General features: G+C 40.7%; 1 protein-coding gene across 4 annotated transcripts in view; it reads right to left on the bottom strand.

Annotated features, from left to right (window-relative positions):
* Nucleotides 1–12,086, bottom strand: part of LOC140205987 (cytosolic phospholipase A2-like) — a 190,187-nt gene that overhangs the window by 59,304 nt on the left and 118,797 nt on the right. For all 4 annotated transcript variants that reach the window (XM_072273964.1, XM_072273962.1, XM_072273963.1 and 1 more), the window contains 2 exons: nucleotides 4,696–4,810; nucleotides 3,569–3,706 (listed from right to left, as the gene is read on the bottom strand). In XM_072273964.1, the coding sequence (XP_072130065.1) occupies nucleotides 3,569–3,706; nucleotides 4,696–4,810 (253 nt within the window). The remainder of the gene's footprint in view (nucleotides 1–3,568; nucleotides 3,707–4,695; nucleotides 4,811–12,086) is intronic.

Below are 12,086 nucleotides of genomic sequence, written 5' to 3'. Positions count from 1 at the left end.
AAGAAAAAAATCTATAAGCACAGAATTAAGCTATTCTCCCATCAAGTCTGCTCCACCATAATATGATGGCTGATTTTGTTTTCCCTTTCAACCCCATTCTTCAGCATTTTCTCCAATCTTTAACACCCTTACTAATCAAGAATCTATTGACCTCCACTTTAAATATGCCCTATGACTTGGGCCCCACAGCCTTTTGTGACAGATTTACCATCCTCTGGCTAATAAAAGAAATCCTTCTATCTCTGTTCGAAAGCAATGTCCTTTTACTCTGAGGATAAGCTCTCTGGTCCTAGACTCGCTTAATACTGGAAATGTCCTCTCTGTATCCACTCTGTTCAGGACTTACAGCAGCTTTCAAAGAGATCCCCCTCATTATTCTAAGTTCCAGTGAGTACAGCTCAGAGCCATGAAAAGCTCCTCATATAGTAGCATGCAAAAGTTTGGGCACCTCTGGTCAAAACTTCTGTTACTGTGAATAGCTAAGTGAGTAAAAGATGAACTGATTTCCAAAAGGCATAAAGTTGAAGATGACACATTTCTTTAATATTTTAAGCAAGATTACTTTTTTATTACCATCTTTTACAGTTTCAAAATAACAAAAAAAGAAAAGGGCCTGAAACAAAAGTTTGGGCACCCTGCATGGTCAGTACTTAGTAACACCCCCTTTGGCAAGTATTACAGCTTACAAATGCTTTCTGTAGCCAGTTAAGAGCCTTTCAATTCTTGTTTAGGGGATTTTTGCCCATTCCTCCTTGCAAAAGGCTTCTAGTTCTGTGAGATTCTTGGGCTGTCTTGTATGCACTGCTCTTTTGAGGTCTACCCAGATTTTCGATGATGTTTAGGTTGGGGGACTGTGACGGCCATGGCAAAACCTTCAGCTTGCGCCTCTTGAGGTAGTTCATTGCGGATTTTGAGGTGTGTTTAGGATCATTATCCTGTTGTGGAAGCCATCCTCTTTTCATCTTCAGCATTTTTTTTTATAGACGGTGTGAAGTTCACTTCCAGAATTTGCTGGTATTTAATTGAATTCATTCTTCCCTCTACCAGTGAAATGTTCCCCGTGCCACTGGCTGCAACACGAGCCCAAAGCATAATCGATCCACCCCCGTGCTTAACAGTTGGAGAGATGTTCTTTTCATGAAATTCTGCACCCTTTTTTCTCCAAACATACCTTTGCTCATTGCGGCCAAAAAGTTCTATTTTAACTTCATCAGTCCATGGGACTTGTTTCCAAAATGCAACAGGCTTGTTTAGATGTTCCTTTGCAAACTTCTGATGCTGAATTTTGTGGTAAGGACGCAGGAAAGGTTTTCTTCTGATGACTCTTCCATGAAGGTCATATTTGTGCAGGTGTCGCTGTACAGTAGAACAGTGCACCACCACTCCAGAGTCTGCTAAATCTTCCTGAAGGACTTTTGCAGTCAAACAGGGGTTTTGATTTGCCTTTCTAGCAATCCTACGAGCAGTTCTCTCGGAAAGTTTTCTTGGCCTTCTAGACCTCAACTTGACCTCCAGTGTTCCTGTTAACTGCCATTTCTTCATTACATTACAAACTGAGGAAATAGCTACCTGAAAACGCTTTGCTATCTTCTTATAGCCTTCTCCTGCTTTGTGGGCATCGGTTATTTTAATTTTCAGAGCACTGGGCAGCTGCTGATTGTTGGGACAAGGTTTGAGGAGTCAGGGTATTTATAAAGCTTTGAAATTTGCATCACCTGGCCTTTCCTAATGATGATTGTGAATAGCCCTAACAAGCTAATTAAGGTCTGAGACCTTGGTAAAAGTTATCTGAGAGCTCAAATCTCTTGGGGTGCCCAAACTTTTGCATGGTGCTCCTTTCCTTTTTTAACACTCTAAAATTGTACAAAACAAAAATAATACACTAATCTTGCTTAAAATGTTGAAAAGAATGTTTCATCTTTAACTTTATGACTTTTGGAGATCAGTTCATCTTCTACTCACTTAACTATTCACAGTAACAGAAATTTTGACTGGGGTAGCCCAAACTTTTGCATGCCACTGTACATTAACCCTTTCATCTCTGGAATCATTCTCCAAGACCTTCTCTGGACCCTTTCCAATGGCAGCACATCCTTCCTCGGATATGTGGTGCAAAACTGCTCACAATACTGCAAATGTGTTCTGACCAATGCCTTATAAATCCTCTGCATTACATCCATGCTTTTATATTCTAGTACTCTTTAAACAAAAGCTACAATTGCACTTGCCTTCCTTACTACCGACTCAAAATAACTTTTAAGAAATCCTACACTAGAGCTCCCAAGTCCCTTTGCACCTTTGATTTAATTCTGTCCCCATTTAGAAAGTAGTCCACGTCTTTATTCTTTCAACCAATGTGCATGACCATGCATTCCCTATGTTGTATTCCATTTGTCACTTCTTTGCCCATTTTCCGAACCTGACCAAATCCTTATGAACACTGAATGCTTTCTCAACACTGCCAAACCCCTTGCCTATCTTTGCATTATCTGTAAATTTGGCCACCAAGCTTGAATTACATCATCTGGATCATTAACATATAAAATAGAAAATGTATCACCATTTACAGCAAAACAGCTCTAGTCACCAGCAGCTAACCAGAAAAGTCCCTTTATTCGCACTCCTTGTTGTCTGTCAGTCAGCTAATCTTCTGTCCATGCTATCACCTTTCCTGCAACATCATGGGCTCGTGTTTAACAGCCTTTTGTGCAAGACCTTAAAAATCCAAGTATACAATTACTGACTCTCCTTTATCTATCCTGCTTGTTACTTCCTCAAAGAATTCCAACAGATTTGTCAGGAAGGATTTCTCCTTCGGGAAACGATATTGGCTTCACCCTATTTTAATCATGTGCTTCTAAGTATGGCAAACCCCATCCTTAATATGGACTCTAAAATCTTACCAATCACTGAATACAGGCTAAACAGCCTGTAATTCAATGTCTTTTCCCTCTTTCCCTTCTTAAAGAGTGAAGTAACATTTGTAATTATCTAGTCCTCTGGAAACATTCCAGATTCAAGTGATTCTTGAATTATCACTACTAATGCCTTCACAATCTCCTCAACTACCTTTTTCAAAACCCATCTGGTCTAAGTGATTTATCTACCTTCACACCTATAAGCTTCCCAAGCACCTTCTGCTTAGTAATAGTGACTACACTGACTTCTGTCCCCCCACCTAACTCTCCCTAATTTCTGACATGTTGCTGGTGTCTTGCAGTGAGGACTGACACAATATACTTAACCAGTTTATCTGCCATTCCTTTGTTCCCCAGTACTAACTCACCAGCATCACTGTCTAGCAGTCCAATGTCTACTCTTGCCCCTCTTTTACTCTTTAAATATCTCAAAAAAAAGTTTGAGATTCTCTTTTATATTACTGGCAAGCTTGCCCTTCTATTTCATCTTTTCACCCCTTATTGCTTTTTAGTTGCATTCTGTTGGTTTTTAAAAGCTTCCCGATCCTCCAGTTTCCCGCCAATTTTTGCAATATTGTATGGCCTATCTCTGCTTTTATGCTTTCTTTGACTTCCAATGCCAGCCACAGTTGCATCAAACTGCTTCTTACCCATTAGGAAATGAAGTGGGTTCTCTTCATATCTCTTTACCAATGTTCCCATGAAGAACTTGCTGCCAAATATGCTGGGGTGCATGAATGTTCCATACTTCGCCATTCCAATCTCATACGGACTGAATTCTACCCAGTCTATAAATTAATGAAACAAATTTAAGTAAGGAAGGAAGAGAGAGTCATTGTGAAAGACATCATTAATTCAATCTACTACATAAACGCCAAGTACTCCTTTTAGTGTTAGTCAGTATATCCCTAAATCTCTCCATTTAGCATAGGAATATATATTTGACCTAATAGTTTATTTTTGTAGTCACATGGGTTCAAAACAGGGTCACATATGAAATTGAAAACTTTAGTTTGCACATGAATATATAATCTTGCACTTTGGTTTTAGAACACTGGCAGGATTTTCAGAGAATTTGAAAAATTTGAAGAATTTCACCTTTGAGAATTCTTCATTGTGATTGGTTACTCAGGCAGATTGATGTCTTAACAGCTTCAGGGTGTCATGATGCTCACTGAACTGATGTCCGACAGCCACTGAAGAGAGAAGTTATTGCCACAGTGATCATTAGATCTTCAAGGGCAGCTTTCTTTGAGGTCAACATCAAGCATAAATACTGTAATGCCATCTCAAAATCAAGACCAAGCAGGTGAGACAGCCACAATTCCTTGCTTTCACAATTTTGAAGTGTTGATATACTCTAATGGGAAAGAGGTGTATTGGCAGATCTGGGCATTGGCAGAACGAATGTGCGAGTGGGCAGGTATGAAGATATGAAGCCTGCTGCATGCCCAAGGAGGAAATTCATGACATATAGTGCAGAATGTGGTGGGTTTAGTTTGTCATTTTGAGGATAACATTCATGGTTCTCAGCACTTCACCATAGACTTAACTCTATTACTTGTCAAAATTGATTTCTACAAATTATGAAAATAGAAGTAATAAGAGATATAATAATCAAATAAAGCTCATAATTTAAGAAAATAGGAATGTAACACACACACACACACACCAACTGAAAAGCCTGAAGGTTAGCTGTGAATGATAAAGCAGCATCTTGGTTATACAAACTCATGTATACCAACTGATGTATAATTACCCAATTAAGTGGACCTACCTGCAAACATGAGTTCAGAGACATCGGGCTTTACATGTAAACAGGTAAATAAGGGCATTGGGCACTGCCCTTTGTGGATCTTGTTTTTCAGCTCACTCATTCTATAGTTCATTCTCTGCAATATAACAGGAAACAGAATAGAGCTTGAGATTTCTAAAACAATCAAAATACATTACTGAAGTGGAAATGGTACAGCAATTTCAAAATCACATTCTCCTTTTCCAACTTAAACAACAATCCATTAATTTTGCAGTTTCATTGATTATTTTTTCTCTCGTTTATCTACCTTCCAAATGTCTACATATTCCCCCTTACTTCCAATCACAAGCTGAGGATTTTGCTGACTGTTCACCCTTCAGCAGCCAGACACAGTGTGCCCATTGCCTCCATAACTTTTGCCCTACTGCTGAAGATCATTTAGGAAGGGCAAGATACAAACAACACCTGTCAGAAAATAATGGACGTTTCAGTGCCACAGACAGTGAACACAGATACAAAATAACATCCGATATCTAAGATTATTAGACTTCTTACCATCATAATGAATAACAGGCAGAATATGATGCTAAGTGTCACAGATGGAACCGTTACTCGGCAAGTGACCTCAGAAGGAAAATGACAATGGGTTAAACGATGTTAGGTTCACTTAAACACTATGGCTTGACTACGTCTAGTAGACTCATAACAATGTCTTAAAGTGGAATAGACTATTGTGCTTCATTTGTACACTTTGGGATAAATATTTCAATTCAACTAAAGTAAAAGATACAAAGAAATAAGTTTGAAGCTCTCAGATATGTGTGTTATATGGGGACCAAAATTTTTGCTTTTCTATTGCTGAATCACCCTATTTGGATTCAGAGGTAATGTTTCACCTGGACTTCTCCAGCCACATAGCTTTCAACAAAGGACAAGTAACTTAGTAAGAAATGTAAATTCAAAATGATTGAGTTCCCTAGGGATTTGTGATCAAGGTTAGAAGAGCTAATGCGGCCATGAACCACAGCAAGGAATGTCACAAATCCAGATCAACTAACAAAAAACAACTACAGGTGATATTTTCTTACCCAATTATCCAGCCAAGTTAAAACACCTTTCATATCAAAGATAATTTTAAAAACACATACATAATAGCTACTTTTAATTGGCTATGCTTGCTTTATGAGATAAAAAGCCACATGGTAATGTATGTCAATTACACCAAGATAGACAACATTGTAGATGGCAGCACAATGAGATATGTAGCTTAATAGAGGGACATTTCCATCTGTGACATTCAGCACTGTGTCCCAGCAATTATTCTTTGTTTATTTTAAAGCTAAGGGCAGATCTATGGTCAATGGATATCAATAAGTAGTAAATGTGAACATGACCCTACTAAAACTGCAATACTGCAAAAACCACAGACTAAAATACCAGGCCTCTACTATGATGATCAGCATCATCCAACCCACTCCTGAGGACTCTGACTTCACTGTTAATCACACACCCTGGAATCTCTGGCCTTTACAGCAACTCCATTCCCCTGTGGCCTTGTTCTCCCCTCCCAGATTCACCTGTATCTGCAGCAGATCGTACAGACCAGACTGGACTCAAGCACCTAACTGCTGCACACCAAGAGATAGGCATACTATATTTTCTAAGATGAAAACTCTTCAAAGACATAACCTAATGGTATAATTTTAACGTTAAAAATAAAGAGTAAATATGTTTATATAGCTTAAGCAGTTTTCCTAAGAAATCACCAACACAAACAGAAGTAAATATTTTTCCACAGTTTTAGTGTCTTGCAGACTAATCAGCCAGCTTTTTTATGTTTATCCCTCTAGTTTAATTAGGTATTTAGTTTTGTGATCCTGTGGTTACAGTATGTAAGCTGGTCATGTTATGGTTCTATTCTGCAAAATATTTATGTTGTATTTTAATTGATCTCTCATGCACAAACACCACACCCACTTCACATCAGCCATAACCCTGACACTTCCTCAGTCTTACCACAGTTCTGGAAAGAGGTGAAGCAAGAGGGTGAGCTGTGCATTCATTTCTACTTAAGGGGGTGGGGGTGTCTGTGTTGATATACTGCATATATTCACACCCAGGGGGTGGTGTGGCCCTGGGTATAAGAAATAATATTAAATCATTAGAAAGGGATGACATAGGATCAGAAGGTGTAGCGTCTCTATGGGTTGAGTTAAGAAATGGCAAGGGTAAAAGGACCCTAATGGCAGTTGTATACAGGCCTCCAAACAGCAGCCGGGATGTGGATTACAAATTACAATAGGAGATAGAAAAGGCATGTCAGAAAGGCAATGTCATGATAATCGTTGGGGATTTTAACATGAAAGTGGATTGAGAAAACCAGGCCAGCACTGGACCTCAAGAGAGAGAGTTTGTAGAAGATGTAAGGAGTGGCTTTTTAGAACAGCTTGTTGTTGAACCCACTAGAGGATTGGCTGCACTGGATTGAGTGTTGTGCAATGTTCTGGAGGTGATAGAGAGCTGCTAACGGTTAAGGAATACTTGGGGAACAGTGATCACAATATGATCAAGTTCACTTTGAAACTTGAGAAGGAGAAACTAAAATCCAATGTGCCAGTATTTCAATGGAATAAAGGAAATTACAATGGCATGATAAGGGAACTGGTCAAAGTTGACTGGAAAGGGACACTAGCAGAAAGGACAGCAGAACAGCAATGGCTGGAGTTTCTGCGAAAAATGAGGGAAGTGCAAGACAGATATATTCCAAATATGAAGAAATTTTCGAATGGAAGAAGGACACTACTGTGGCTGACAAGTAAAGTCAGAGCCCAAGTAAAAGCTAAAGAGAGGGGATACAAGGAAGACAAAGCTAGTGGGAAGATAGAGGATTGGGAAGCTTTTAAAAACTTGCAGAAGGAAACTAAGAAGGTCATTAGGAAGGAAAAGATGAATTATGAAAGGAAGCTGGCGACTAATATCAAAGAAAGTACTAAAAGCTTCTTTAAGTATACAAAGGGTAGAAGAGAGTTGAGTGTAGATATAGGATCAATAGAAAACGACGTTGGAGAGATGGTAATAAGAGACGTAGAGATGATAGAGGAACTGAATGCACATTTTGTATCAGTCTTCATAGTGGAAGACACCTGCAGTATACAGGATATTCAAGAGTGTCCCGAAAGAGAAGTATGTGCAATGAAAATTACGACTCAGAAGGTACTCAGGAAGCTTAATGGTCTGAGGGTGGGTAAATCTCCTGACCAGATGGAATGCACCCTCGAGTTCTGAAGGAAGTAGCTGGAGAGAATGCGGAGGCATTAACAATGATCTTTCAAGAATTGATAGATTCTGGCATTGTACTGGGATGACTGGAAAATTGCAAATATTACTCTGCTATTTAAGAAGAGTGGGAGCCTTACATCAGTGGTTGGGAAATTGTTGGAACCGATTGTTAGGGATGATATTAGAGAGTACCTGGAAGTACATGACAAGATAGGCCAAAGCCAGCATGGTTTCCTGAAAGGAAACTCCTGCCTGACAAACCTACTGTAATTTTTTCAGGAAATTACAAGCAGGGTAGACAAAGGAGATGCAGTAGACGTGGCGTACTTGGATTTTAAGAAGGGCTTTGACAAGGTGCCGCACATGAGGCTGGTTAGCATGGTAAGAGCCCATGGAATTACAGGGCAGTTACTGGCATGGGTGGAGCATTGGCTGATTGGCAGAAAACAGAGAGTGGGAATAAAGGGGATCCTATACTGGCTGGCTGCTGGTTACCAGTGGATTTCCACAGGGGTCAGTGTTGGGACTGCTGCTTTTTACGATATATGTCAATGATTTGGACTATGGGATTAATGGAGTTGTGGCTGAATTTGCCGAAGATACAAAGATAGGTGGAGGAGCAGGTAGTGTCGAAGAAACAGAGAGTCCGCGGAGAGACTTAGATAGTTTAGGGGAATGGGCAAACAAGTGGCAAATGAAACACAATGTTGGAAGGTGTATTGTCATGCACTTTGATGGAAGAAATAAATGGGCAGACTATTATTGAGATGGGGAGAGAATTCAAAATTTGGGAGTCCTTGTGCAGGATACTCTAAAGGTTAACCTCCAGGTTGAGTCAGTGGTGAAGAAGGTGAATGGAATGTTGGCATTCATTTCTAGAGGTAGAGAATATAAGTGCAGGGATGTGATGTTGAGGCTCTATAAGGGTGCTCGTGAGACCACACTTGGGAGTATTGTGTGCAGTTTTGTCTCCTTACTTTAGAAAGGGTATACTGACATTGGAGAGAGTTCAGAGAAGATTCACGAGAATGATTCCAGGGATGAAAGGGTTACCATATGAGGAACATCTGGCAGCTCTTGGGCTGTATTCCCTGGAGTTCAGGAGAATGAGGAGAGATCTCATAGAAACATTTTGTATGTTAAAAGGCCTGAACAGATTAGATATGGCAAAGTTATTTCCCATGATAGGGGAATCTAGAACAAGAGCACATGACTTCAGGATTGAAGGACGTCCATTTAGAACAGAGGTATGGAGAAATTACTTTAGTCAGAGGGTGGAATTTGTTGCCATGAGTGGCTGTCATTGGGTGTATTTAAGGCAGAGATAGATAGGTTCTTGATTAGCCAGGGCATCAAAGGGAATGGGGAGAAGGCAGAGGAGTGGGGATGACTTGAAGAATTGGATCAGTCCATGATTGAATGGCAGAGCAGACTCCATGGACCAAATGGCCTACTTCTGCTTCTATATCTTAAGGTCTTATATTCAAATACATGCTGTGCTAATGGGTTGAAATTGTGAGAAGTTACTCAAAGGTAACCCGCACCCCAAAGGAGATGTGGATTGTGGATTGAGAAGGTAATAAATTTCAACAATGACATTCGAGTCGAAGCATTGAGAACGTACAGAAGAATGCTTCCTAAGCCCACTGAATTGTTAACACCTCCCTCGTTCTCCCCTCCCCACTCTATAGCAGTGTCATGCACTGCATGACCTCTGCCTATTCTCCAGGTCAGGCTACATTTCAAATTTGTAGATATTTCTAGCTCCGGCTGGGGTAACTCTATGGATAAAAAAAATCGTGGTTATGGTGCCTTTGACAACCAGTGACAAAGCAGTCCTTGCCCCTTCTCCTTGACTGGAATTATGGATGAAACATGGGTGCTTTTGCTGAAGAACCTTGTAGGCTTCTTTGAGGTCTAGGTACGAGAATGTTTCTTGAACGCAGGATCACTGCTTTCTCCCCCTCCTTCTATCAGTTGTTATACATATTCTGTTTGCCCTCGTTTATTTGAGCAGTCATGCTGTCTTTCGGGATGACTGGCCACACCATGCCTTACATACTTACTGCAACAAAATTTAATGAACTCTAAAGCATGTCCAGGCTTTTACACTTTTTTTTTTGATTACACCAACAGAAATCAGCACTTCTACTTTCTTAGAAATTTAAGGATAGTTGGCAAGTTACCAAACACTCTACAGACGACAGGTTGCATCATGCCATAATCTAACAATTCAAATTTACGGGAATGCAAGAGGCTGCAGTGACTCATCTTAGTACCATCAATGGCCACATCCCAGCCCACATTTAGAACATTTACACAAGGCACTGCCACAAATAGATAGGATCTGTCATCAATGTGTCACCACCCACAGCTCCAATCTAATTAAATTTGCCAACGACACTACATTGATTGGCCTAATCTCAAACAATAACGAGGTGGCCTGCAGGGAAGAAGTCATCTCTCTGTCACAGTGGTATCAAGAAGACAATCTCTCCCTCAACGTCACAAAAACAAAGGAGCTGGTTGTGGATTACAGGAGGAATGGACACAGGCTAGCCCCTATTGCCATCAATGGATCCAGGGTTAAGAGGGAGAACAGCTTTAACTTCCTCGGCATCCATATCACCGAGGATCTCACGTGGTCTGTACACACCAGCTGTGTGGTGTAAAAGGCACAACACCGCCTCTTTCACCTCAGACCGTTGAGGAAGTTTGGTATGGGTCCCCAAATCCTAAGAACCTGCTATAGGGGCACAACTGAGAGCATCCTGACTGGCTGCATCACTGCCTGGTATGGGAACTGTACTTCCCTCAATCGCAGGACTCTGCAGAGAGTGGTGCGGACAGCCCAGCACATCTGTAGTTGTGAACTTCCCATGATTCAGAACACTTACAAAGACAGTTGTGAAAAAAGGACCCAAAGGATCATTGGGGATCTGAGTCACCCCAACCACAATCTATTCCAGCAGCTACCATCTGGGAAACGGTACCACAGCATAAAAGCCAGGACCAAAAGGCTCCGGAACAGCATCTTCCACCAGGCCATCAGACTGATTAACTCACACTGATTTGAGTGTATTTCTATGTTACATTGACTGTTCTATTTATTATAAATGACTATGATTGCACATTTAGATGGAGATGTAACGTAAAGATTTTTACTCCTCATGTATTTGAAGGATGCAAGAAATAAAGTCAATTCAATTCAATGATTCCACCAGATGGGCCACACCTTCTTGCTACTACTAACTGGCAGGAATTACAGAAGCCTGAAGTCCAATGCCAGCAGGTTCAGAAACAGCTACTTTCTCACACTCATTGGGTTCTTGAACCAACCTGCACAATCCTAATTCTACCTCAGCAATGGAACACTATTGACCTCCTGCTCTACCATGGACTTCTCCCTGATTTTTTAAAGCACTTGTTTTGCAGTCTTTTCTTCACTGTTGTATATAATTTATGCATAGCTATGCTCTGTGTGTTGTCTGAATCTACATGCCGAAAGCAAGTTTCTCACTGTACCTGTACTTCACCAGATTAGTACATACGCCAATAAATTTCACTTGACTAATAAATGACTACTAACTTAAATGCAGCCAGTAACCTCTTTTAAATCAGAAACACAAAAGACTCTGCAGATACTGGAAATCCAGAGCAACACACAAAAAAAGCTGGAGGAACTCAGCAGGTTGGGTAACATCTATGGAAATGAAAAAACAGTCAGCATTTTGGACTGAGATGCATCTCCAGCCCAGGAAGAATGGGGCAAAATGCTAGATTAAAAAGATGGGGGGGAGGGGAAGGGGGACCAACTAGAAGGTGATAAGTGAAACCAGGTGGGTGGGTTGGAGAAGAAGGAATCTGATAGGAGAGCAGAGTGGATCATGGAGAAAGGGAAGTAGGAGGACACCAGGGTAGGTAGTAGGCAGGTGAGGAGAAGAGGTAAGAAGCCAGGGTGAGGAATAGAAGATAGAAGGGGGAGGGAAAAAAATTACCCAAAGGAGAAATCGATATTCATGCCATCAGGTTGGAGGTTACCTAGTCGGAATACAAGGTGTTGCTCCTCCACCTGAGCGTGGCTCCATCGTGGTAAAAGAAGAGACCATCAACCAACATGTCAGTACTAGAAT

Source organism: Mobula birostris, chromosome 12 (assembly GCF_030028105.1).
Source record: "Mobula birostris isolate sMobBir1 chromosome 12, sMobBir1.hap1, whole genome shotgun sequence".
NCBI lineage: Eukaryota > Metazoa > Chordata > Chondrichthyes > Myliobatiformes > Myliobatidae > Mobula > Mobula birostris.
The sequence above is the reverse complement of the archived record's forward strand: the minus strand, read 5'-3'. Positions and strand labels throughout refer to the sequence as shown.